Source organism: Salvelinus fontinalis, chromosome 40 (assembly GCF_029448725.1).
Source record: "Salvelinus fontinalis isolate EN_2023a chromosome 40, ASM2944872v1, whole genome shotgun sequence".
Taxonomy (NCBI): domain Eukaryota; kingdom Metazoa; phylum Chordata; class Actinopteri; order Salmoniformes; family Salmonidae; genus Salvelinus; species Salvelinus fontinalis.
In genome coordinates, this window is record NC_074704.1 from 28,513,536 (window position 1) to 28,539,847 (window position 26,312).

Here is a 26,312-nt window from a genome sequence, read left to right on the forward strand (position 1 = left end):
AGACACAAGCAAGTGGGGAGATAGTTCTTAACATTTTAATAAACAGTGATTCAAATGTTTGCAATATGTCAAGTTATTTGGCACCAGACAGACAATAGCCCAGTGGCCCTCCAAGACCAGGTTTGAATAACACTGGCCTGTAGAAGCCTATTTCTTGTCCAGTGTTGAGATTCATATCGTAACATCGCCATCTAGTGGATAACATATACAAAACACTGAATGAAGCAATGTTGACGCAATAGCTGAAACTTTTCTGTCGTGTGCTTTATGTTTAGTTATGTACAGAGCATGATGTACCCGGTTTCACCAAGTTCAAAGTCTTCGATGCGAAACGTAAGTGCTCATTTCATTCATTGTGTTGGACTAAATGGACATTATATGACATGAGTCAATTCAGTAGAGGGACTAGTCATAGACGTTCAGCTGTTTTTCTAAATAATGTGTCAGCGACTGCTAGGCACCTAGATTAGAAATGTGATTCATAAGGAATAATATAAATAGATAAAGAGTATTCTACTATGACTGATATGAATAGACCATTATGAATGCTTTCCTATAAATGCTTATAAATGCTTTCAAAATGATCATACATGTTATAAATGCTTATGAATTGTAATGCGTGTCAACGTTTACAAATGATGAAATACTTATTCATGTGTATTCATGACAGTTATTCTAAAGCGCTACCGACATATTATTTATTATTAACACTTGTATTAAGCACTTTCACAGGTTTTCTTTTCAAGTTGGCTGATGTTTTTCCCTCTCCCTTCTAGCCAGCTCCAAAACTATCTCAGGCTTATTCGAATTTGACAACAAGACACACGCTGTGGAGGTTCTGACAGTCCTCAACCACCACCAGATCAGAATTCCAAGTAAGTACTGTGTCCTACTCCGGAGAGAATGACATCCGAATGCTTGCTTCAATAACAGAAGAAGAAAAAATGAGCGAGAGATGACGAGAGAATGGTAGAAAGAGAATGTGTCACAAGACAGTAGGCTGGATGCAAAAATCTGCCAACACCATATGTGCGCCAGAGACTGCAGCCCTAGAAAACTGCTAGAAAACCCATGCCACCTCCTCTGTCTCTTTTAAATGACATCTTCGAGACATTTAACATGGTTCTGACTGCAACTATCCACCCCAAAAAATTAAAATAAGGTTGGGGAAAAACACGCTGGTTGACTTGAACATACAAGACGAACTGGCACAGAGAGACAGGAAACACCGGGATAAATACACTGGTACAGAGAGACAGGAAACACAGGGATAAATACACTGGTACAGAGAGACAGGAAACACAGGGATAAATACACTGGTACAGAGAGACAGGAAACACAGGGATAAATACACTGGTACAGAGAGACAGGAAACACAGGGATAAATACACTGGTACAGAGAGACAGGAAACACAGGGATAAATACACTGGTACAGAGAGACAGGAAACACAGGAAACCCCGCGGAAATCTAATTATCATAATACAAATTTCCCCATCAAAATCCATCAGTTTAAGCTAGAGATATCTCCTTTTTTTGCATTGGATGCATCTCAATCCACCGCATGCGCCTATGTCGCACTTCCGCATCTGCAGTGAAAGGTGACAGAGCTAGAGCGGTGTTTGTCAGAACATGAGACATCCCAAAAATCGGTCTTCTCACAAAATGTACATGTCAGTGTTTGCACTAGGATGCCCACAGGCCTCACAATACTCGTCTGAAGGTCCCCGGTACCAGTTGAAAAAATCTATGGAAGAGTACTATCAGGACACAAGGCGAGACCCTGGTGCAGACACAGGAGGCAGATGGTTGGAGTCTTAGATGTTTATTGATCCAAAAAGGAGTAGGCAAGAGAATGGTCGTGGACAGGCATAAGGTCAAAGCCAGTTCAGAGTCCAGGAGGTACAGAGTGGCAGGCATGCTCGAGGTCAAGACAGGCAGAATGGTCAGGTAGGTGGGTACATAGTCCAGAAACAGGCAAGGGCTTAATAAGACTGTTTAGTGCCAAAAATAAGGGGTTAAATACACATTTAAAAAAAAAAATATATATATAAATGTTTCCTGATCTCTCAGATATAGGAGAGACATCAGAACAAACATCCTTTTGATATTTTGTTGGGACGATCTGTTGTTCCATGTCGTGAATCTGTTATTCAATGCGTTTGTATGGTCTAATAACGATAAGGCCCCAAAAAACAATTAGACATGAAGGGGTCTTAAAATCATAAATCAAATAGCTAAATGATCCTTGGTATGACCTTCTTAAAACAATTCCATATAGCTTAGCTATAGGCTCATATAGGCTCTTATAGGTTAACAAAACAACTATGCTACCTGAGCATAATGTTAATAATCAATAGCTGACTAGCACAGTCTGATTGCATAGAACCCCCCCCAAAAAAGTATAGTATAGTTTAAATGTATATGTTAACATTCATTCTGATACTGTAGGCCACATCTAAAATTACACTTAGCACACCTAAGGCTGTGTTTAGACACTAATTGGTCTTTTGACCAATCACATCAGATCTTTTCACCAGATCTTTTTCTGAGTTTATCCGATTGCCAAAAAGAGCAATTAGTGATAATTTTGGGGGGGGGGGGGGAATTTGGCCTCGTCCAAACGCAGCCGAAGTGACTTTCATTGTAAACCCTTGTTTTTTCACTCAGATTTGAACCTTATAGAGGACATACTGTTGGAGGAAGTATCACTAACCTGTAGCATGGAGTAAAGCTAGGAAGTAATGCTAGCTTGTGCATGTCATTAAGAGGTGCTTACCTTCACTCCATGCTACAAGGCTGCATTACACATCTTTTTGAGGGGTTTCCCTAATAAAACTCCAACAGTCGTACTGTAGGTTGGTGGGAATGATGTTGAATAATAAACTACGTTTATCAATCGGACTCGGATTATTATGTGAATACATGCAATAGACTTTGTGCGTCTCTGGAGGACCGAGCACGACGGTGAATCATTGCATCACCGACTCAGCATGACTATAATGAACCTGTGTCGATCTTGCACCGTTATGCAATTCCTAAGAGGCTAGATGCAAATAGCTAATCCTCGCGAACGATGTTCTAGCGTTCATTTATTGAGGCAAGCAGCTCGGGGATGTCAAGTTGGTACCCACGCATGTGCTAAGTGTTTAGTGTAATTAACAACTATCAAATTAAAGGCAAATAGTCAGTCAAATAATTACTCTGTAAAACAATGTATTAGTCGTGAAATAATTGACACTCAAACATGACGGTGTACATGAAATACTTGATACATTACAGAATGGCACGGAGTAAATGATCATCGCCAATAGGCTAAGACTTAACGTGGTTACACATGTCGTCGGTTCAGAATCATCTCTAAGAGGGGGGGGGGGGGGGGGACGACGTGTGTCTGATACACATAGGAGCTTGGTAGCAAGTTCTCAAAGTATGAGCCGGTTCCCTCCCCTCTTAACCAAATTCAAGCGGGGAACGTACCCCAACCCGAATGAACACTTCTTAATATTTTGCTCGTGGAAACGAAAGGCAGGAACAACACACCTAGATTCTTATTTAATCAACTCTAATCAATGTTAATGTTATGACCAGAAAACAGGAACGTGCCTGAACACCCATCAACCCAATATAAAAAATGTCTATTTAAAAAAAATGTTATTTAACCATTATTTAACAAGGCAAGTCAGTTAAGAACAAGTTCTTATTTACAATGACGGCCAGACCCTAACCCGGACGACGCTGGGCCAATTGTGCGCCGCCCTATTGGACTCCTAATCACGGCCAGTTGTGATACAGCCTGGAATCAAACCAGGCTCTGTAGTGACACCTCTAGCTCTGAGATGCAGTGCCTTAGACCTCTGCGCCACTCGGGAGCAGTCCAGTTACTTTAAAAAATACATCAACCAGAAAACATACAATGCAGTAAGACATATCAAAATGGGCAGCTCTTTATAAGCTCTTGAAACAAACCAAACACTACAATTTAATTCACACGGTAACAGTCGTCACTCCTCTCCTGGCATCAGTGACCCCCAGGACTTCCGTGGGAACGTCTCATCCTGGAGGTTGTCACGGTGAAGGTGTGGCTCTCTCTTGTGAGATGCAAATATACATCCGGACGATGCCAGATAGAATCAACGTGCCGGGCTAGCCGCTAGACGCCTCTTCATCACTGGCCTTCATCATCGTTCGCATTTGTTCACTTTCTCTATTTATCGACTACAATACAAGTGAAATATTTTTTTTTGTTTTATTCTTCCCTTGTGTTCCTCCCCTACACAGCAGTTATTCACCTTCACACTGGCTCACAACGCAAACGAAAGCCAATAGACAAAACAAAAATGGAACCCCCCCCCAAACACCTCCATTGTGTGCTTACATTTTTTATTTTTGTGGCAGAGGAGGAAAATTGCAGGAGAAAGTTTTGTTTTCTCTCATAATAATGGCTTTCATACAGAGAGCCTCACACCATAGTCTCTTTGTGGGTGGCAGGCCTAAGGTCCCAGTTAGCTGAAAAAAAGTCAGAATACAGAATATAAGGAGTAACCCCCTGAGGCAACACAACACACACACACAAACACTCACTCCATCGTTTGCTCACTCACACATAATATTCAAATACATTTATACTGACTCTGCACACCCGCACACCTACTCACATGCAAGCTGCTGCTACTTTGTTTATATTATATCCTGTTGCCTAGTCACCTTACCCCTATCATATCTACCTCCATCACTCCAGTATCCATTCACATGTAAATATGGTATTGGTACTGACTTTAAAAAAAATATTACCTGTATATAGTATGTTTCATTGTACTTGTGCATGTGACATTACAACTTGAAACATGATCCCGACTAGTAAAGACCAGGCATTCAGTTAAAATGTTGATACATAAAGAGACATGACATATTATAAGCATTATTATAAGACATTATAAAGGCTTGTGCATGCTTATAACAAGTAGTAAACAATTACACCTGCAGGCTACCTCCCCTGTGATCTAGGAAATCTATGGAACAAATGTTGCTACCAAGGGTTTATCAAAGTCAGGTACATAACTCATAGATCATGTCTCTTTAATAAAAACACCCTGTAACACTTTACTTAAGAAGTTGGCCTTTTATATGGAGTGGTTTCAGAATCTTTCGCTGGCTAACTTACTGCCTCTGCTTCATGAAATATCCCACCAGGGTATTGCTCAAACTGACTCGTGTCAACACATGATTATTTAGAGCAAATGTTCACACATACGCACAAATACACACAAGCATGCACGCACGCACACACACACACACACACACACACACACACACCCCTCAAAGTAAATGTATAGAGTTAAACATGTGTGTAAGTCGTGTATTTTTTTATCCTCTCCTCATCCCTTCTTCCGATTCTGTCTTTCCATCTGCAGATGGTTCCAACCCTTACACCCTCAAGCTTTGCTTCTCCACTTCCTCACACCTCTGAGACCCGGGAAAACCAAGATGGCCGCCGCACTAGTTCGCCCATCAACAAGGGGAGAAGCGGATAGGGGAGAAAGGAAGAGCACCCGACAAAGGAGAACGAAAAGAAACAACGCAAGGGTGGTTAGTCCACACACTTTTTCGGACCTGAGAATGGAAAGGCGGGGTGTTAAAAACCACTCAAGATCATTTCTCCCCCTCATATGAACTATTTTAATGGATTCTTTTTGTTGTCTTTTTTCCTTTATTTACAAAAACGATTTGAAGGAGCTGCGAGTGGTTGGGCTGACAGTTGTAACTGACAGAGGGAGAGGAAAGCCCAACTATGCATCCTGGCAGGGCTGCTTACTCTGCACCACAATTGATTTGACATTTCCTGTGCTGACTTGCCGAGGGCCGAATTTGACTTCTGTCTTTTTATTGTGAGACCTATTTTAGTGGTCGAAAGACAGTGGCCTACGGTCCGTTTTAATTCCTAGGTTGATGTCGATGGCCAGTGGCCAGTTTTACAACTTTCAGACGATTCCCAAAGTTGGACCATGAGAACTGTATACCCAGTTTTTCCCCTATATTAGTTTCTTCCTTAGGCGGGATGCAAAAGCCCTCAAAGCAACATCTAGAGCAGCTGGGATAAAAAATTACAAATTGAAACCAATGGAGGGCAAATCAATTTCGGCGGTGGAGGGCTGCTCTAGCTAGGGGAAACACTGGTGGAAACTAGTGGAAATGTGTGTGCCTAACTCTGCAATATAAGAGATTACTCAGTGTTTGTAAATGAACAACCCGTCCACATTATAGTGTACATATGTGTGTATAGCAGTTGAGTGGGTGTCCGGGCGCTATGTTAATAAGAGCAGTTCCTTATGGAAAAAACACAATTTTACATGTGAATTGTTCCAAGAAAACACATGTGAAATCATATGATTTTCCACATGTGAAATCATGTGTTTTTTCTGTAAGGATTGTTTCTACATTTTTCCTGTCGATGGTCCTCTTTTTTGGAGGACCATTTGAATTAAAACTCAAATGAACACTTGAGACTTGTGTCAGAAGTCGGTGTCAGCTTACACTCTGATGGTGAACAGCAACCTGCCATGTCGGTCCCTGGATCTAGGGTTGGGAAACACTGAACCAGAGGGGTGAAATACTCAGCCACTACCACACGTCTGTCTTCTCTCAAGACGGCATTTTTTGAAGAGGACATTTGCTTTTCCCAAACTGTTTCAAGAGTTCCAAACACTGAAGGTCCGTGCGGGCTGTATGTATTTAGTGTTATACTGTGTCTCCATGTTTGTACTTGGCACACCACCACCATGTCTGAAGAATTCACTGTGAGCATGTGCAGAAATTAAAACATTTGCCAGTCGATACACAACAAGGTCATTTTATTCCCATTCCAATACGTGCTTATCCAATCAGCATACTATTATATGTCCAGTTCTGGTAACACTTTGCAATAAGGTTACCTTTAAGGGTTTATAGTTTGTTTAATATTGAATTAAACATTTATAGATAATTATATCTCTACTAAATGCCATTTGAACAATGAGAACAGTCAGTCTTTTTGAGATTTCTGTTGCTTTGTCATGTTTCATGATACAGAGAGTGAAATTCATCCGTTTAGCAAGGTCAAGGTAGGACTGTCAGTTCCTGATTAGAATTTGGTGTCCTGACGTCTGGGTCACAGGGTTATGGAAAACACTTTTACACTTCAGACTGTTTTAAGTGATGTGTAAGCAATTAAGCAGGCAAATCATATTATGATTACAAGCCAAATTATTTGAGGATATAGTCGTCGTCGATATTGGTCGCATCTTGGCATCAGGCTGGTCCTCACAGTGAAAAGGTTTGCAAAGCGTCTTGCTTGAAAAAGCAATTGACAAACTATCTATCTATATACAGTACATTCGGAAAGTATTCAGACCCCTTAACTTTTTATACATTTTGATACGTTACAGCCTTATTCTAAAATTGATTAAATAGTTTTTTCCCCTCATCAATCTACACACAATACCTCGTAATGAAAAAGCAAAAACAGGTTTTTAGAAATGTATTAAAAATAGAAAACTCAAATATCACATTTACATAAGTATTCAGACCCTTCACTCAGTACTTTGTTGAAGCACCTTTGTCAGCGATTACAGCCTCGAGTCTTCTTGGGTATGACGCTACAAGCTTAAAACACCTGTATTTGGGGAGTTTCTCCCATTGTTCTCTGCAGATCCTCTCAAGCTCTGTCAGGTTGGAGGGGGAGCGTCGCTGCACAACTATTTTCAGGTCTCTCCAGAGATGTTCGATCGGGTTCAAGTCCGGGCTCTAGCTGGGCCACTCAAGAACATTAAGAGACTTGTCCCTAAGCCACTCATGTGTTGTCTTGGCTGTCTGCTTAGGGTTGTTGTCCTGTTGGAAGGTGAACCTTTGCCCCAGTCTGAGGTCCTGAGCGCTCTGGAGCAGGTTTTCGTAAAGGATCTCACTTTACTTTGCTCCGTTCATCTTTCCCTCGATCCTGACTAGTCTCCCAGTCCCTGCCGCTGAAAAACATCCCCACAGCATGATGCTGCCACCACCATGCTTCACCTTAGGGACTGTTCCAGGTTTCTTCCAGACGTGACGCTTGGCATTCAGGACAAAGAGTTCAATCTTGGTTTCATTAGACCAGAGAGTCTTGTTTCTCATGGATCTGAGAGTCATTTAGGAGCCTTTTGGCAAACTCCAAGCGAACTGTTATGCGCCTTTTACTGAGGAGTGGCTTTCGTCTGGCCACTCTACCATAAAGGCCTGATTGGTGGAGTGCTGCAGAGATGGTTGTCCTTCTGGAATGTTCTCCCATCTCCACAGAGGAACTCTGGAGTTCTGTCAGAGTGACCATTGGGTACTTGGTCAACTCCCTGACCCAAGGACCTTCTCCCCCGATTGCTCAGCTCTAGGGCTTGGTAGTTCCAAACTTCTTCCATTTAAGAATGATGGAGTCCACTGTTCTTGGCGACCTTCAATGCTGTAGAAGTTTTTTGGGACCCTTCCCCAGATCTATGCCTCGACACACACCTGCCTTGGAGCTCTACGGACAATTACTTTAACCTCAGGGCTTGGTTTTTGCTCTGACATGCACTGTCAACTGTCGGACCTTATCTAGACAGGTGCGTGCCTTTCCAAATCATGTCCAATCAATTGAATTTACCACAGGTGGACTCCAATCAAGTTGTAGAATAATCTCAAGGATGATCAATGGAAACAGGATGCACCTGAGCTCAATTTGGAGTCTCATAGCAAAGGGTCTGAATACTTATGTAAATAAGGTATACTTGTCTTTTATTTTGAATACATTTGCAAAAATTTCAAAAAATCAGTTTTTGCTTTGTCATTATGGGGTATTGTGTGTAGATTGAAAAATGTATGTAATCGATTTTAGAGTAAGGCTGTAACGTAACGCAATATTTTCAGAATGCACTGTAGCTCTGAGTTACATTATCCAGAACAGTGATTTCCAGACATTTCCTTGAGTACCCCCAGTTGCTCCATTTATTTGATCTATTCCTGTACCAGCACACCTGATTCAACTGATCAACTAATCACGTTTTTATTTAGTTGGATCAGCGATGCTAGTACTGGAATAGATCCAATGTGTGGAATAGCGGGGGGGGGGGTCCTCAAACAGAGGTTTGTTAAGCACTGATGTTGGTACTTTGGGGGAAAATGATCTAGACACCATCCATCTGTATCTCTGCTCTGTATTCAACTATAACCACGGGGGCCCATGGCAGTGGCTCCTGCCCTGCTGCCCCTCTGGTCTTGGGCTCTCGAGGAGATGTGCGTGGGGTAAACACAGCTGTGTCCCGAAAAGACCAAACCCACTCTGCATGTCTGTGTGCTTCAGTGACGCATGAAAAGCAACCCGTCTGGCCTCCCTTATTTCCCTCTCTTCTCTTTTGTCACACTTCCCTGGCTGTAGCAATCCCTGTTTTTCTCACCAGGCCACGGAAGGAGTGGTGTATGGCATCGAAGCTCGTTTGGAGGTTTGTTAGCACAGTGTCCAAAGAAGGGCCAGATGTATACAGTGTGGTGTTGTCTGCGTAGAGGTGGATCAAAGAATCACCCGCAGCAAGAGCGACATCATTGATATATACAGAGAAAAGAGTCGGCCCGAGAATTGAACCCTGTGGCACCCACATAGAGACTGCCAGAGGTCCGGACAACAGGCCCTCCGATTTGACACTCAGAAGTTCTCTCGAGCCATCAGAGAGAGAGAGGGGGAGAGAGAGAGCGAGGGAGATTATGGCTTTCAGTCACCCGTGTCATAGAAACTCTCCGCTGTAGAAGTCTGTGCCCTACTTTTTTCAGAGTTGATTTTCTCCCTCAGGACCTCACTGGAGTATCAAAAGCTCACTACACACAAACAGATGAAGAAAACCCTCAACTCTCTTTCCCTCTGGCACCTTACTCGTAATATACAATCACAATGAGTTCCTGAAACCATCAGGTTGTTATTTCAGAACACTTTTTGTGAATATTAATTGTTGATGGTGTGTGTGTAACCCTTAAAGGGGCATTTTACTTAAAAAAAATATATATGTACAGTACCAGTCAAAAGTTTGGACACACCTACTCATTCCAAGGTTTTTCTTTATTTTCACTATTTTCTACACTGTAGAAGACATCAAAACTATGAAATAACACATATGGAATCATGTAGTAACCAAAAAAGTGTTCAACAAATCAAAATATATTTTATATTTGAGATTCTTCAAAGTAGCCACCATTTGCCTTGATGACAGCGTTGCACACTCTTGGCATTCTCTCAACCAGCTTCATGAGGAATGCTTTTCCAACAGTCATGAAGGAGTTCCCACATATGCTGAGCATTTGTTGTCAGCTTTTCCTTCACTCTGCGGTCTAACTTATCCCAAACCATCTCAATTGGGTTGAGGTCAGATGATTTTGGAGGCCAGGTCATCTGATGCAGCACTCCATCCCCCTCCTTGGTCAAATAGCCCTTACACAGCCTGGAAATGTGTTTTGGGTCATTGTCCTGTTGAAAAACAAATGATAGTCCCACTAACGCAAACCAGATGGGATGGCGTATTGCTGTGGTAGCCATACTGATAAAGTGTGCCTTGAATTCAAAATAAATCACAGACAGTGTCACCAGCAAAGCACCCCCACACCATCACACCTCCTCCTCCATGCTTCACAGTTGGAACCAACAACAACAACATGGTCCACCCACACAGATAGTGTGGTGAGGAAGGCGCAAGCTTCAGGAGGCTGAATAAATTTGTCTTGGCACCTAAAACCCTCACAAAATTTTACAGATGCACAATTGAGTGCATCCTGTCACTGCCTGGTACGGAAACTGCACCTCCCGCAACAGCGGGGCTCTCCAGAGGGTGGTGCGGTCTGCACAACGCATCACTGGGGGCAAACTACCTGCCCTCCAGGACACCTACATCACCCAATGTCACAGGAAGGCCAAAAAGATTATCAAGGACAACAACCACCCAAGCCACTTCCTGTTCACCGCGCTATCATCCAGTACAGGTGCATCAAAGCTGGGACCGAGAGACTGAAAAACAGTTTCTATCTCAAGGCCATCAGACTTTTAAATAGCCATCACTTGCACATTAGAGGCTGCTGCCTATATACATAGACTTGAAATCACTGGCCACTTTAATAAATACACCTGTACTAGTCACTGCACCTGTACTAGTCACTTCAATAATGTTTATATATTTTGCATTACTCATCTCATATGTATATACTGTATTCTATTCTACTTTATCTTAGTCTATGCTGCTCTGACATGACTCGTCCATATATTTATGTATTCTAAAATCCATTCCTTTAGTTAGATTTGTGTTACTTGTTAGATATTACTGCAATTTCGGAGCTAGAAAGACAAGCATTTCGCTACACCTGCTATAACATCTGCTAAACATATGTATATGACCAATAAAATGTGATTTGATTTGATTTGGCGTGCCGAGATCATCCGTTCACCTACTCTGCGTCTCACAAAGATAAGGTGGTTGGTACCAAAAATCTCAAATTTGGGCTCACCAGAGCAAAGCACAGATTTCCACCGGTCTAATGTCGATTAGTTGTGTTTCTTGGCCCAAGCAAGTCTCTTATTATTATTGGTGTCCTTCAGTAGTGGTTTCTTTGCAGCAATTCGACCGCGAAGGCCTGATTCACGCAGTCTCCTCTGAACAGTTAATGTTGAGATGTTTCTGTTACTAGAACTCCGTGAAGCATTTATTTGAGCTGCAATCTGAGATGCAGTTAACTCTAATGAACTTATCCTCTGCAGCAGAGGTAAATATTTTGTCCACATGTCATGAGATTATACAACATGATCTTTGTTGCAGCATATGATGTAGTATATTAGAGATGTGTTTCAATTATCGCTTAAAATTGAACTGAAAAACAAGGAGGGACCATATCTGAATTGGGAGAAGAATATAACCCAACACAGGATCCTTTCGATCTGGATAAAATGTTTTGATAATTAACTGGACCCCGAAGCCCAAAAATCAAGCAATAGCAAAAAAGTCTTATGATGATGCATTTTGCATCATCAAGAGACTTTTCCAGGAAGTAAACACAGGCCTGCTATTAAGATAGCTATGAGGCTTGTATGTGCAAAATAATTGTATTTTGAGACCATATTACCGGTGGAATAAAATGTCAAATAATGAATCTCTTACTGAATATTGTACCGAATTCGGAGGGTAGCCCTGAACGGGACTCGAACCTTGGTCCAGCGACGGCCAAGCCAACACCTTACGCCAAGAGGTCCAAACCTGAAAGAGGTTGCTAGGTTTTGGGTTAAGGTCGTTACATTACCCCCATTCTTTCGGGAGTGTGTGTTCATACGCTTCTCTATAACAAGTTCCTCATGTAAAAGGTAAACACCCTATGCTTTGCGCCAACAGGGTTAACCCACTTGGTGGGGATTGTAACGTGGCTCATATAGCAAGGATCGCTACGATATCTAGAATATATAAAGACATTCTCACCTTACCTTAAACATGGATTCTTCTTATTTTACACCCTATTGGCTTCTGCTAGTTTTTGTCAGCCCTTTGAACAGTCAACTTTATCTTCACTGGCCGGAGGCAAAAACTCACCTGTGTCGTGACGTGACTATCTTCAATGTGATGACTTCTATTTATCAGATAATGACCTACAACGTTTAATTATTACTCGATTAAATTAATCATGTACCAATTAACTCATTTGGAATTTGGGGCACCACGGGAAGTTTACAGAATTGCTATCTACCGACTTAAACTCAAAAGATTATCTAAATATCTCTTACATCAATAACAGTCCATTATTAATTATTACCTCATCTGTCTCATTCTGAACGTCACATAATCATTGGGTATCTGCATGAACCCTAACCTAAGTGATGAAGGCCAGCATCCCGGAGTCGCCTCTTCACTGTTGACGTTGAGACTGGTGTTTTGCGTGTACTACTTACTACTTAATAAGGCTGCCAGTTGAGGACTTGTGATGTGTCTGTTTCTCAAACTAGACACTCTAATGTACTTGTCCTATTGCTCAGTTGTGCACCAGGGCCTCCCACTCCTCTTTCTATTCTGGTTAGAGCCAGTTTGCGCTGTTCTGTGAAGGGAGTAGTACACAGCGTTGTACGAGATCTTCAGTTTCTTGGCAATTTCTCGCATGGAATAGCCTTAATTTCTCGCATGGAATAGCCTTCATTTCTCAGAACAAAAATAGACTGACGAGATTCAGAGGAAAGGTATTTTCTTCTGGCCATTTTGAGCCTGTAATCAAACCCACAAATGCTGATGCTCCAGATACTCAACTAGTCTAAAGAAGGCCTGTTTTATTGCTTCTTTAATCAGTACAACAGTTTTCAGCTGTGCTAACATAATTACAAAAGGGTTTTCTAATAATCAATTAGCCTTTTAAAATCATAAACTTGGATTAGCTAACACAACGTGCCATGGAACACAGGAGTGATGGTTGCTGATTATGGGCCTCAGAAATTCCATAAACAATCTGCAGTTTCCAGCTACATTAACAATGTCTACACTGTATTTCTGATCATTTTGATGTTATTGTAATGGACAAAAAATGAGCTTTTCTTTCAAAAACAAGGACATTTCTAAGTGACCCTAAACTTTTGAACGGTAGTGTATATTGGGAGTAGTGCCTTTCCTCAGCCTACATTGTGTTATATGTGCAAAAGTAGTATCTCACAACTCAATGAAACCTTCACTCTTGCGCAGACATTTAGAAACAAAACATGCCAATTTGAAAAATAAGCCACGGGAGATTTTTGAGCAAGAATTAAGATGACTTTCGAGTAGTAAGACATGTATAAAAGCAACAGATACCATTAATAAGAAGGGGCTAGAAGCGTCTTATATGGTGAGCTACCGAGTGGCTAGGACAGGCAAGCCCCATACTATTGTGGAGGACTTAATTCATCCTGCTGCCACGGATATGGCTGGGACAATGCTAGGGGAGAAGGCCAAAAAAACTATACAGACACTGCCACCACCAAACATCACTGTTTCACGATGCATCAGTGACATGGCAGGAGATGTTTTGAAACAATTACTGCTTTGCATACAAGCCAGTCAATTCTATGCATTACAGTTGAATGAGTCAACAGACGTGGCACAGGCCTGGCACAGCTCCTGGTATATGTCCGTTACGTTTATGGGGGGTCAATTAAGGAAGACATCCTCTTCTGCAAACCACTGGAAACCAGGACAACAGGAGAGGATATGTTTAAAGTACTTGATAGCTTTGTGACATTAAAATGGACTTTGGTGGTCAAGATGTGTTGATATCTGTACTGATGACGCAAAAGCCATGACAGGGAGACATAGTGGAGTGGTAACGCGCGTGCAAGCAGTTGCTTCCGACACCACTTGGGTACACTGCAGCATCCACCGAGAGGCTCTTGTTGCCAGGGGAATGCCTGACAGCTTGAAAGATGCTTTGGACACTACAGTGAAAATGGTTAACTTTGTGCATGCACGCAGTCACCAGTTGTAAGGTGTTTCTTCCAAAACATTGGTGCAGCTGGCTTCCGGGTTAAGGGGGCATTGTCAAAAAGCAGTGCGGCTTGGCAGGGTCGTGTTTCGGCGGACGAGTCGCTCTCGGCCTTCACCTCTCCCAAGTCTGTACGGGAGTTGCGGCGATGGGACAAGACTGTAACTACCAATTGGATATCATGAAAAAGGGGTAAAAAGTACAACAATATATGATTATGATTTATTTTCAGGGTCGTGGTCATTAGGCACCAAACAGAAGACAATGGACTGAAACAGGCAGGGAATAGCTGATGAGCACATCCCTGATGTCTTCTATCATTGAGTCCCCCCCTCCCCCGCTTCAGGCAGTGGAGCAAGGACATTAATACTTGGGGTAAAACATTCTCCTCTGACCTACTTCAGCCTACCCCAGGATAACTCGTACCTGTCTTGGGATCAGAGTGTTATCAGGCCATATTTCAACCCTGTCAAATGGCAGCATGCAGATTCGAAGCAGTCTTCTATGTCCTGCCAATGCCCCTGTAAATAAATAAACATGTTTCTTCACTGCAATGTAGAAAGACTTCCCCTACTCATTGAAGCCACAGAAGTTCAAGGCCGACCGTGGTACTGCAGGCATTGTTAGCAGATAACAGGATCCCCATTATTGTGAATGAAAAATTTGCAATACCCGTGGTCAATGTTTGTGTAAATAATACATTTTTTAAAGACAGTCATGGTACAATAGTTACCAATATTTGCTTCTAATACACCAGATGTATGTCCTTGAACCGATTATTTAAAAATCACACAGAAGAAGATAATTTATAATATATATAGTTGCTAATAGCAGCTTGCAGTACCCCGGTCGGCCTTCTACTTGAGTTACTCAATGACATGGGGCAACACTGAGCTACCCTGCAACTTCACTTCCTGGAGTAGCTCAAACCACGCATGTCATGTCCACATGAGACGCCATCTTAATTGACTTAATTTGGCTTCCGTGCTGAATTTACTTTTCACATAGGAATGAATGGTGTCACGCGATTGATGGCTTTGTCCATTCATATATACAGTCATTCCTTCACACTATGATGCTATTTGAATGTTTTAGGGACGGTTTCTCAGACACAGATTAAGCCTAGTCCTAGACTAAAAAGCATTGTCAAATGAGAATCTCCATTGAAATAGCTATTTAGTCCAGGACTAATCTTAATCTGTGTCTGGGAAACCGGCCCATAATGTATAATATATGCCATATAGCCTGTTACGTTCCCCAGTTTCTGTGTTGTGGTTTTGTTTGTATGTGTGGGTTTCAGGATGGATTCCTGAAATCCCCCCCCAAGCAGCTGATTGGTCGGCCACATCGATAATTGGAGCTGACCCCGCCCTCTCGTCAGAGGATAAAGCTGTATCCCATTAGACTCCTTCTCCAGCCATATAAGCCAGTGTTCTGTTGCTCAGAGGGGAGATAATGAGTGTGTCCTGTGTTGGTAGTTGAGAGCTGAGGGTTATATCATATGTTGGTTGTTTCTCAGAAAGAGATTTGCTATGTACTATGTTAGTTGTTGCTGAGAGAGCTGATGGTTATGTTCTGTGTTAGTTTGTTGCTCAGTCAGATAGAGCTTACTTGATGTCCTGTATTTCTCAGAGGTTTTTTTTGTGAAAATGTTTGTAATATTATTTTTCATTTGTTCCCAGGGTGGAAGGGGAAGGCACCTACGGAGTGCTTAGGCAAGAGGCCCGCGGGCATACATAACCCGCAGTATTTACTGTCTATACTTACTAGGTAAGACCTGGGCGGACCACCTTCTGTATTTTGGTTAGCGCACCAGGTGGTGGTAAGTAGTGGGTAGGCAGGTAATGTAGGAGAGGGGGCTTTGACATTTACTTTCTTTGCTTTGGTTCCGTTCAGCCCCTTTTCCCCAAATTTACCGTGTGAAGGAAGCAATAAATTCCCAGTTAACGGTAAATTCTCTGCCTTGTCATCCTTACTCGCACCTTACAGTCCCATACCTCTTTCACTCCACGGGGAGTTGAGTTGTAGCATGGTGTTGCGTTCCCCTCTTCCTAGAGGCTTACGTAACATAGCCACACTTTACCCAATTCAATGTACACTACAGTGAGCCATAGCATAGTATAGTTGGCGCTACAGCACAAACAGCAACTTGCGCTGAGATCGGATCAGATCTCCCTTGTCCATGTAGTCTTATGATTGATCATCTAAAATGCAGAACTGATCCTAAATCAACGCTCCTCCTCTGGAGACGCTTGTTTCATACCACTCCAGGCTAGTAGGCTGAGAAAAGGGGCTTAAAAACTTGTACTAACGACTAAGGTTTGAAAGCTGTATATGTACACCATGTCCCTTGAACCCTAACACCATGTCTTCGTTTTACACAGGTCCCTGCAGAGTTCTGCAGTATTGCTTAATGAGCTTAGACCAGAGCCTCAGCCAGCTCTGAGGTCATTAGCCAAGCTAGATCAATAGGGAGCTACTGAAAATAAAAAAATATATAACAGCAAGGAAAGTGTGCCACTCCATGTTGCCCTCATCACTTCAGCAGACCTATGTGCATTCCAAATGTCACTCTGTTCCCTGCATAGTGCACTATTTTTGACCATAGACCTATGAACCCTGGTCAAAAGTAGTGAAAAGGGTGCCATTTGGGACACACTGTTGGTATTGATCTCTTACCGGTCCGCTGTATATCACTCTCCTAATGAACTCACCCATGCACCAAAAGTCACAGATAAATACTAGGCCATGAGGACTACATTTTTCATCCCCAGTCCATGTGACCAATCCCCCTCGGAGGAAGACGGAAGATGTCTCTGTTATTGTTGTAAATGGTGTTGGACTTCAGAGACGGGAGTCTAGAAAAAGTATGTTTGGCTGGCTGTAGTGTTTTAAACTTTAAAGGGTGTTCCACTTGTCTGAAGTCTAATCCCTGATACAGATATATTTCACTTAATCCCTGATACAGATATATTTCACTTACTTAGGTATTTGATAATATTGTGTTTTGTCAGAATCATAGTATGACACTATGTATACTACAATATGTGCACTATATGTACATATTTGTGAATAATATGTACACTATAATACACTATAATCACACTATGATGATACCCTATTCATTCTGAAAATATGTCTGAACCGGTGTACACCCTAATCCAATTCATATGACAAAAATAATATGTTATATAACAACAAAATTAAACTGACCAAAATTAACTAACTTTTCATAAATCTAATCAAATATAATATACAGCAAATTACAGTAATCACAGAAATGTTGTTGCAAATGATTGTCTAATAATGATGAGAATGGTTTGAAATATACAGCTACAGACGTATAGTGAATAATACTGCTATGCATAAATGTTATCTACCAAGATTCATATAGCTGGGCAGTTAAATGCCTCAATGTGAAAATCAACTGTAATTTCATTAGATTAAATTGTATTAGTCACGTGCACAGGGTCGCAGATTTAGTTGCAGGGTACAGGGAAATTCTTAAGCTCAGAGCTCTATGTGAATGAAACAATAAAAAAAATATATATATAAATTAATAAATTGTATTTTTAAATACATATTTAAAACTGTAACAATGATAGATGTCCATTGGGGTGGGGGCAGGATAAATGTCCGTTGCTATTAGTAGCTGTAACATGAAAGTGGTGGCCATTAGAATGGTTCCCCCAGGTGTAATCGATTCTCGCTGTCCATACATTTTATCTCAATGACGTTTGAGGCCTCTGTTAGTAAGCCTTTGTGTGCTTGCTTTGGTAAATGTCTTTCTGTGTGTGTGTGTGTGTGTGTGTGTGTGTGTGTGTGTGTGTGTGTGTGTGTGTGTGTGTGTGTGTGTGTGTGTGTGTGTGTGTGTGTGTGTGTGTGTGTGTGTCAGTCAGTCAGTCAGGACAGCTCGGGGCCTTGACATTTCTCAGTATCTCGGTATGATTCAATCACCCTCACTTGCCCAGGTCAGGCCCCCATCACATGACATGGGCACAGGGCTTCCTAGTGCCCCAGGCCACTCAGAGACAGGAAAACACGTGAACCGAGTCAGCACTGTGTGAAATGGCTTTCATTACAGTTCAAATCTCTATTTTCCACCACAGAATGGCCTGTGAAAACACCCTGTTCCTGGGTATGTTCCCTAGTCCAAGGAGGAAACTGACATGGGCAACCAGAGGGCACTGATGCTAGTATTTATGCTTTGGACACATAATGTGATGTTACTAATGTGTTCCAAGGGTAGGATGATAGGGTATATTGATATGACCACTGATTGGTGGACAGTTGTGTTGCCGTGTGATCTTTGTGTGCAATGTTGAACTTGTTTATGACCATATATGGGCTTACAGTGCATTTTGTTACGTTACAGCTTTATTCTTAAATGAATGGAGAGAAAATAAATGTCCTCATCAATCTACACACAATAATCCATAATGACAAAGCAAAAACAGGCTTTTTGAAATGTATGCAAATTTGTAAAAAATAAAAACCTGAAATATCACATTTACATACGTAAGTATTCATACCCTTACTCAGTACTTTGTTGAAGCACCTTTGGAATCGATTACAGCCTCAAATCATCTTGGGTATGACGCTACAAGCTTGGCACACCTGTATTTGGGGAGTTTATCCCATTCTTTTCTGCAGATCCTCTCAAGCTCTGTCAGGTTGGATGGGGAGCGTCGCTGCTCAGATATTTTCAGGTCTCTCGCTCGGGTTCAAGTCCGGGCTCTGGTTGGTCCACTCAAGGACATTCAGAGACTTGTCCCGAAGCAACTCCTGCGTTGTCTTAACTGCGTGCTTAGGGTTGTTGTCATATTGGAAGGTGAACCAGACTGAGGTCCTGAGCACTCTGGAGCAGGTTTTCATCAATGATCTCTCTGTACTTTGCTCCGTTCATCTTTCCCTTGACACTGACTAGTCTCCCAATTCCTGCCTATGAAAAACCTCCCCACAGCATGATGCTGCCCCCACCATGCTTCACCGCAGGGATGGTTTTGGCCAAGTGATGAGCGGTGCCTAGTTTCCTCCAGACGTGACCCTTGGCCTTCTCCCATCTCCACAGAGGAACTCTGGAGCTCTGTCAGTTACCATCGGGTACTTGGTCACCTCCCTGACCAAGGCCTTTCTCCTCCAATTGCTCAGTTTGGCCGGGCGGCCAGCTCTAGGAAGAGTAATCCATTTAAGAATTTTTGGTACCCTTCCCAAGATCGGTTCCTCGACACCTTCCTGTCTCAGAGCTCTAAGGACAATTCCCTCGACCTCATGACTTGGTTTTTGCTTTGACATGCGCTGTCAACTGTGGGACCTTATATAGACAGGTGTGTGCCTTTCCAAATCATGTCCAATCATTGAATGTACCACAGGTGGACTCCAATCAAGTTGGAGAAACATCTCAAGGATGATCAATTGAAACAGGATGCACCTGAGCTCAATTTGGAGTCTCATAGCAAATGGTCTGAATACTTACGTAAATACGGTATTTCTTTTTTTTTTCTTTTTTTTTTACATTTGCAGAAAATTCTGATCTTGCCAGACAACATAGGCAGCAGCTCTATAGAGATGAGATGATGACATGGAATGAAATAATAAATTAATCAAATAAACAAATCTAATATACACAAATGAAATATTTAGTTAAAGTAACGTGAATAAATTATGGTTAATAAGTGATAAGCTGTAATATGCAGTCAATACCATCACGGAACTCTTATTAATTGTTTTATTCTGTGTTATGGCATTCAAACCACATAATGCAGAGTTCATTTAATAATTAAAAAATACCTGAAACCAAAATGAAAACCATGATTATTATTTTAGGATTGAAACCGAACCAACCTCATAAAGCACTATCCACTCAGCACGGGAATAGATGGAAGGTTACTTCATCAATAAGTGCATCGATGACGTCGTCCCCACAGTGACTGTACGTACATACCCCAACCAGAAGTCGTGGATTACAGGCAACATCTGCACTGAGCTAAAGAGCTGCCGCTTTCAATGAGCGGGACTCCAACCCGGAAGCTTATAAGAAATCCCGCTATGCCCTCTGACGAACCATCAAACAGGCAAAGCGTCAATACAGGACTAAGATCGAATCGTACTACACCTGCTCTGACACTCGTCAGGTGTGTGCAAGGCTTGCAAACTATTAAAGACTACAAAGGGAAGCACAGCCGAGAGTTGCCCAGTGACACGAGCCTACCAGACGAGCTAAATTACTTCTATGCTCGCATTGAGGCAAGTAACACTGAAACATGCATGAGAGCATCAGCTGTTCCGGACGACTGTGTGATCACGCTCTCTGCAGCCGATGTGAGTAAGACCTTTAAGCAGGTCAACATTCACGAGGCAGCAGGGCCAGACAGATTACCAGGACGTGTACTCCGAGCATGCGCTGACCAACTGGCAAGTGTCTTCACTGACATTTTCAACCTCTCCCTGTCTGAATCTGTAATACCAACATGTTTCAAGCAGATCACCATTGTCCCTGTGCCCAAGAACACTAAGGTAACCTGCCTAAATGACTACCGACGCGTAGCATTCACGTCTGTAGCCCTGAAGTGCTTTCGAAAGGCTGGTCATTGCTCACATCAACACCATTATCCCAGAAACCCTAGACCCACTCCAATTTGCATACCGCCCCAACAGATCTGCAGATGATGCAATCTCTATTGCACTCCACACTGCCCTTTCACACCTGGACAAAAAGAACACCTATGTGAGAATGCTATTCATTGACTACAGCTCAGCGTTCAACACCATAGTGCCCTCAAATCTCATCACTAAGCTAAGGACCCTGGGACTAAACACCTCCCTCTGAAACTAGATCCTGGACTTCCTGACGGGCCGCCCCCAGGTGGTAAGGGTGGGTAACAACACATTCGCCACGCTGATCCTCAACACGGGACCCCTCAGGGGTGATTGCTCAGTCCCCTCCTGTACTCCCTTTGATGATTGTGACTACAGGAAAAGGAGGATCGAGCACGCTCCCATTCTCATCGACGGGGCGGCAGTGGAGCAGGATGAGAGCTTCAAGTTCCTTGGTGTCCACATCACCAACAAACCAACATGGTCCAAGCACACCAATACAGCCGTGAAGAGGGCACAACAAAACCTATTCCCCCTCAGGAGACTGAAAAGATTTAGCATGGGTCCTCAGATCCTCAAAAGGTTCTACAGCTGCACCATCGAGAGCATCCTGACGGGTTGCATAACTGCCTGGTATGGCAACTGCTCGGCCTCCAACCGCAAGGCACTACAGAGTGTTGTACGTACGGCCCAGTACATCACTGGGGCCAAGATTTCTGCCATCCAAGACCTCTATACAAGGCAGTGTCAGAGGAAGGCCCAAATAATTGTCAAAGACTCCAGCCACCCTTGTCATAGAATGATCTCTCTGCTACCGCACGGCAAGCTGTACTGGAGCACCAAATCTAGGTCCAAGAGACTTCTAAACAGCTTCTACCCCCAAGCCATAAGACTCCTGAACATCTAATCAAATGGCTACCCAGACTATAGCATTACCCCCCCCCCTCTTTTACGCTGCTTCTACTCTCTGTTATTATCTATGCATTGTCACTGTAATAACTTTACCTACATGTACATATTACCTCAATTACCTCGACTAACCGGTGTACCCACACATTGACTCGGAAGTTTACATACCCCTTAGCCAAATACATTTAAACTCAGTTTTTCACAATTCCTGACATGTAATCCTAGTAAAAATTCCCTGTTTTAGGTCAGTTAGGATCACCACTTTATTTTAAGAATGTGAAATGTCAGAATAATAGTAGAGAGAATTATTTATTTTATCTTTTATTTCTTTCATCACATTCCTAGTGTATCAGAAGTTAACATACACTCAATTGGTATTTGGTAGCATTGCCTTTAAATTGTTTAACTTGGGTCAAACGTTTCAGGTAGCCTTCCACAAGATTCCCACAATAAGTTGGGTGAATTTTGGCCCATTCCTCCTGACAGAGCTGGTGTAACTGAGTCAGGTTTTAGGCCTCTTTGCTCGCACACGCTTTTTCAGGGCTTTGTGATGTCCACTCCAATACCTTGACTTTGTTGTCCTTAAGCCATTTTGCAACAATTTTGGAAGTATGCTTGGGGTCATTGTCCTTTTGAAAGACCCATTTGCGACCAAGCTTTAATTTAACGTCCTGACTGATGTCTTGAGATGTTGCTTCAATATATCCACATAATTTTCCTACCTCATTATGCCATCTATTTTGTGAAGTGCACCAGTCCCTCCTGCAACAAAGCACCCCCACAACATGATGCTGCCACCCCCGTGCTTCACGGGAGTGTGCAAGCCTCACCCTTTATCCTCCAAACATAACAATGGTCATTATGGCCAAACAGTTCTATTTTTGTTTCATCAGACCAGAGGACATTTCTCCAAAAAGTACGATCTTTGTCCCCATGTGCAGTTGCAAACTGTAGTCTGGCTTTTTTTTAGCCGTTTTGGAGCAGTGGCTTCCTCCTTGCTGAACGGTCTTTCAGGTTGTGTCGATATAGGACTCGTTTTACTGTGGATATAGCTACTTTTGTACCTGTTTCCTCCAGCATCTTCACAAGGTTCTTTGCTGTTCTGGAATTGATTTGCACTTTTCGCACCAAAGTACGTTCATCTCTAGGAGACAGAATGCGTCTCCTTCCTGAGCGGTATGACAGCTGCGTGGTTCCATGGTGTTTATACTTGCGTACTATTGTTTGTACAGATGAACGTGGTACCTTCAGGTGTTTGGAAATTGCTCCCAAGGATGAACCAGACTTGTGGAGGTCTACAATTTTTGTTCTAAGGTCTTGGCTGATTTCTTTTGATTTTCCCATGATGTCAAGCAGAGGCACTGAGTTTGAAGGTAGGCCTTGAAATACATCCACAGGTGCACCTCCAATTGACTCAAATGATGTCTATTAGCCTATCAGAAGCTTCTAAAGCCATGACATCATTTTCTGTCATTTTCCAAGCTGTTTAAAGGCACAGTCAACTTAACGTATGTAAACTTCTGACCCACTAGAATTGTGATACAGTGAATTATAAGTGAAATAATCTGTCTGTAAACAATTGTTGGAAAAATTACTTGTGTCGTGCACGAAGTAGATGTCCTAACCGACATGCCAAAACTATAGTTTGTTAACAATATATTTGCGGAGTGGTTGAAAAATGTGTTTTAATGACTCCAACCTAAGTGTATGTAAACTTCCGACTTCAACTGTAGCCTCGCTATTGTTATTTTACTGCTGCTCTTTAATTATTTGTTATTTTTATTTCTTTTTTGGGGGGTATTTTTCTTAAAACTGCATTGTTGGTTAAGGGCTTGTTTGTTAGCATTTCACTGTAAGGTTGTTATACCTGTTATATTCGACGCATGTGACAAATACAATTTGATTTGAAGAGAGAGGCTACATTTACATTACATTTAAGTCATTTAGCAGACGCTCTTATCCAGAGCGACTTACAAATTGGTGCATTCACCTTATGATATCCAGTGGAACAACCACTTTACAATAGTGCATCTAACTCTTTTAAGGGGGGGGGGGTTAGAAGGATTACTTTATCCTATCCTAGGTATTCCTTAAAGAGGTGGGGTTTCAGGTGTCTCCGGAAGGTGGTGATTGACTCCGCTGACCTGGCGTCGTGAGGGAGTTTGTTCCACCATTGGGGTGCCAGAGCAGCGAACAGTTTTGACTGGGCTGAGCGGGAACTGTACTTCCTCAGAGGTAGGGAGGCGAGCAGGCCAGAGGTGGATGAACGCAGTGCCCTTGTTTGGGTGTAGGGCCTGATCAGAGCCTGAAGGTACGGAGGTGCAGTTCCCCTCACAGCTAGAGTTGTGTAGCTGATGAACCAAAATATTTGCTAGATATTAGGCCACTCATTAGCTAAATATTACGGGCTATAAATATTTACCTGTCAACGTGCAAGAAAAAAAGTTGGATCTGAGCATTCCTCCAAGCTGCGCTCTGCAGAAGACGGGCACGCAAAGCTCCACTATTGATTAGCCTACATTTTTAGACAGTAACATTTTCTACCTAGGCTACAACAACTCAGTGCAATGAGGAAAGTATTATTATTATCAAGTGAGCAGAGCTGGATTAATGTAGGGGCTTATCGGGGCTGAAGCCCCTGGGCTCAGGCCCGTGGGCGCCCAAGAGACAGCAAAAAAAGTGTAAAAGAATATACACTAAATATATACAGTATACATTATAAATGTAATATATATATATTTCACATTTTTTTACTGCAACTGTCAACCACAGGAGGATTCAGGAGCCAGCTTTTCGTCAGATGGGGGAAGTAGAGGAAGTAGGGGGCACACATGGGTAAGTCTCTGACCTCCTCCCTATAGGCTGTCTCGTCGTTGTCGGTGATCAGGCCTACCACTGTTGTGTCATCGGCAAGCCCTACCTTGATTGGGTAACTGATTAATAATAAAAATAAAAACTGTATATTACATAAATTGCGTGAGTCAGTGGCTGGGCCCAAGCCCTCTGAACAGTTGATGTTGAGATGTGTCTGTTACTTGAACTCTGTGAAGAATTTATTTGGGGGGCAATTTCTGAGGCTGGTAACTCTAATGAACTTATCCTCTGCAGCAGAGGTAACTCTGGGTCTTCCTTTCCTGTGGTGGTCCTCATGAGAGCCTGTTTCATCATAGCGCTTGATGGTTTTTGCGACTACACTTGAAGAAACTTTAAAAGTTCTTGACATTTTCCGTGTTGACTGACCTTCATGTCTTAAAGTAATGATGGACTGTCATTTCTCTTTGCTTATTTGAGCTGTTCTTACCATAATATGGACTTGGTCTTTTACCAAATAGGGCTACCGTCTGTATACCACAACACAACTGATTGGCTCAGACGCATTAAGAAGAAAATAAATTCCACAAATTCACTTTTAAGAAGGCACACCTAATTTAAATGCATTCCAGGTGACTACCTCATGAAGCTGGTTGAGAGAATGCCAAGAGTTTGCAAAGCTGTCATCATGGCAAAGGGTGATAAAATATATTTTGATTATTTTAACACTTTTTTGGTTACTACATGACTCCATATGTGTTATTTCATAGTTTTGATGTCTTCACTATTATTCTACAATGTAGAAAATAGTAAAAAATAAAGAAAAACCCTTGAATGCGTAGGTGTTCTAAAACTTTTGACCGGTAGTGTATATATATATCCATTGATCTTTAAGAATATAACTTATAAATGATAAATGTCTCATGAGCTTAGTTCAACAGTCACACTGCATGAGAACCAAAATATAAGCTTGTTTTACTCCAATGTTTTACTCCAGAGACTGCAAGAAACCCTTTAATTATTGTGAAGATTATTGTTTCCCGAGTTCTTAGTTGTCTTGAAAGCACTGAAGTCGGAAGTCAGAGATTTCAGAGTTCCCAGTTGTTTTGAACGCAGCATTTCTGTTGTGCGCTAGCTCCGTACATCATCACTATAAGCGTTATATATTCGCCAGATACTCTACATGCCCATGTGCTGGATAGGCCAAGTGCAAAGAGGGACTGGTCGAACAGCCAATGGAAAGGCACAATTGAAATGCCCACCCAGCCAGGTTCAGCAAAGAGAAATAATGAGCGAGAGAGCGAGAGAGCAGGGTTGTACACCAAAGTTACACATTGTTAAATGCAATACGTCATTCCAAAATGCTGACAAATGCTAACATTTAATCGATTACAAATTGCACGACCCTCACATGGATGAAAAAATATATATACTAAACCCTTCCCCTGAGTGAAACTGAAAAAGCACGACCCTTCCCCATTTTCCTCGTGGTAATAATTG

At 42.2% G+C, this 26,312-nt stretch overlaps 1 protein-coding gene across 2 annotated transcripts in view; it reads left to right on the forward strand.

Annotated features, from left to right (window-relative positions):
- LOC129839145 (heterogeneous nuclear ribonucleoprotein L-like) overlaps positions 1 to 6,843 on the forward strand; it is a 59,537-nt gene extending 52,694 nt beyond the window's left edge. For both annotated transcript variants that reach the window (XM_055906424.1, XM_055906423.1), the window contains 3 exons: positions 276 to 333; positions 777 to 875; positions 5,414 to 6,843. In XM_055906424.1, coding sequence (XP_055762399.1) covers positions 276 to 333; positions 777 to 875; positions 5,414 to 5,469 — 213 coding nt within the window. In that variant the 3' untranslated portion in view covers positions 5,470 to 6,843. The remainder of the gene's footprint in view (positions 1 to 275; positions 334 to 776; positions 876 to 5,413) is intronic.
- Positions 6,844 to 26,312: the final 19,469 nt, after the last annotated feature.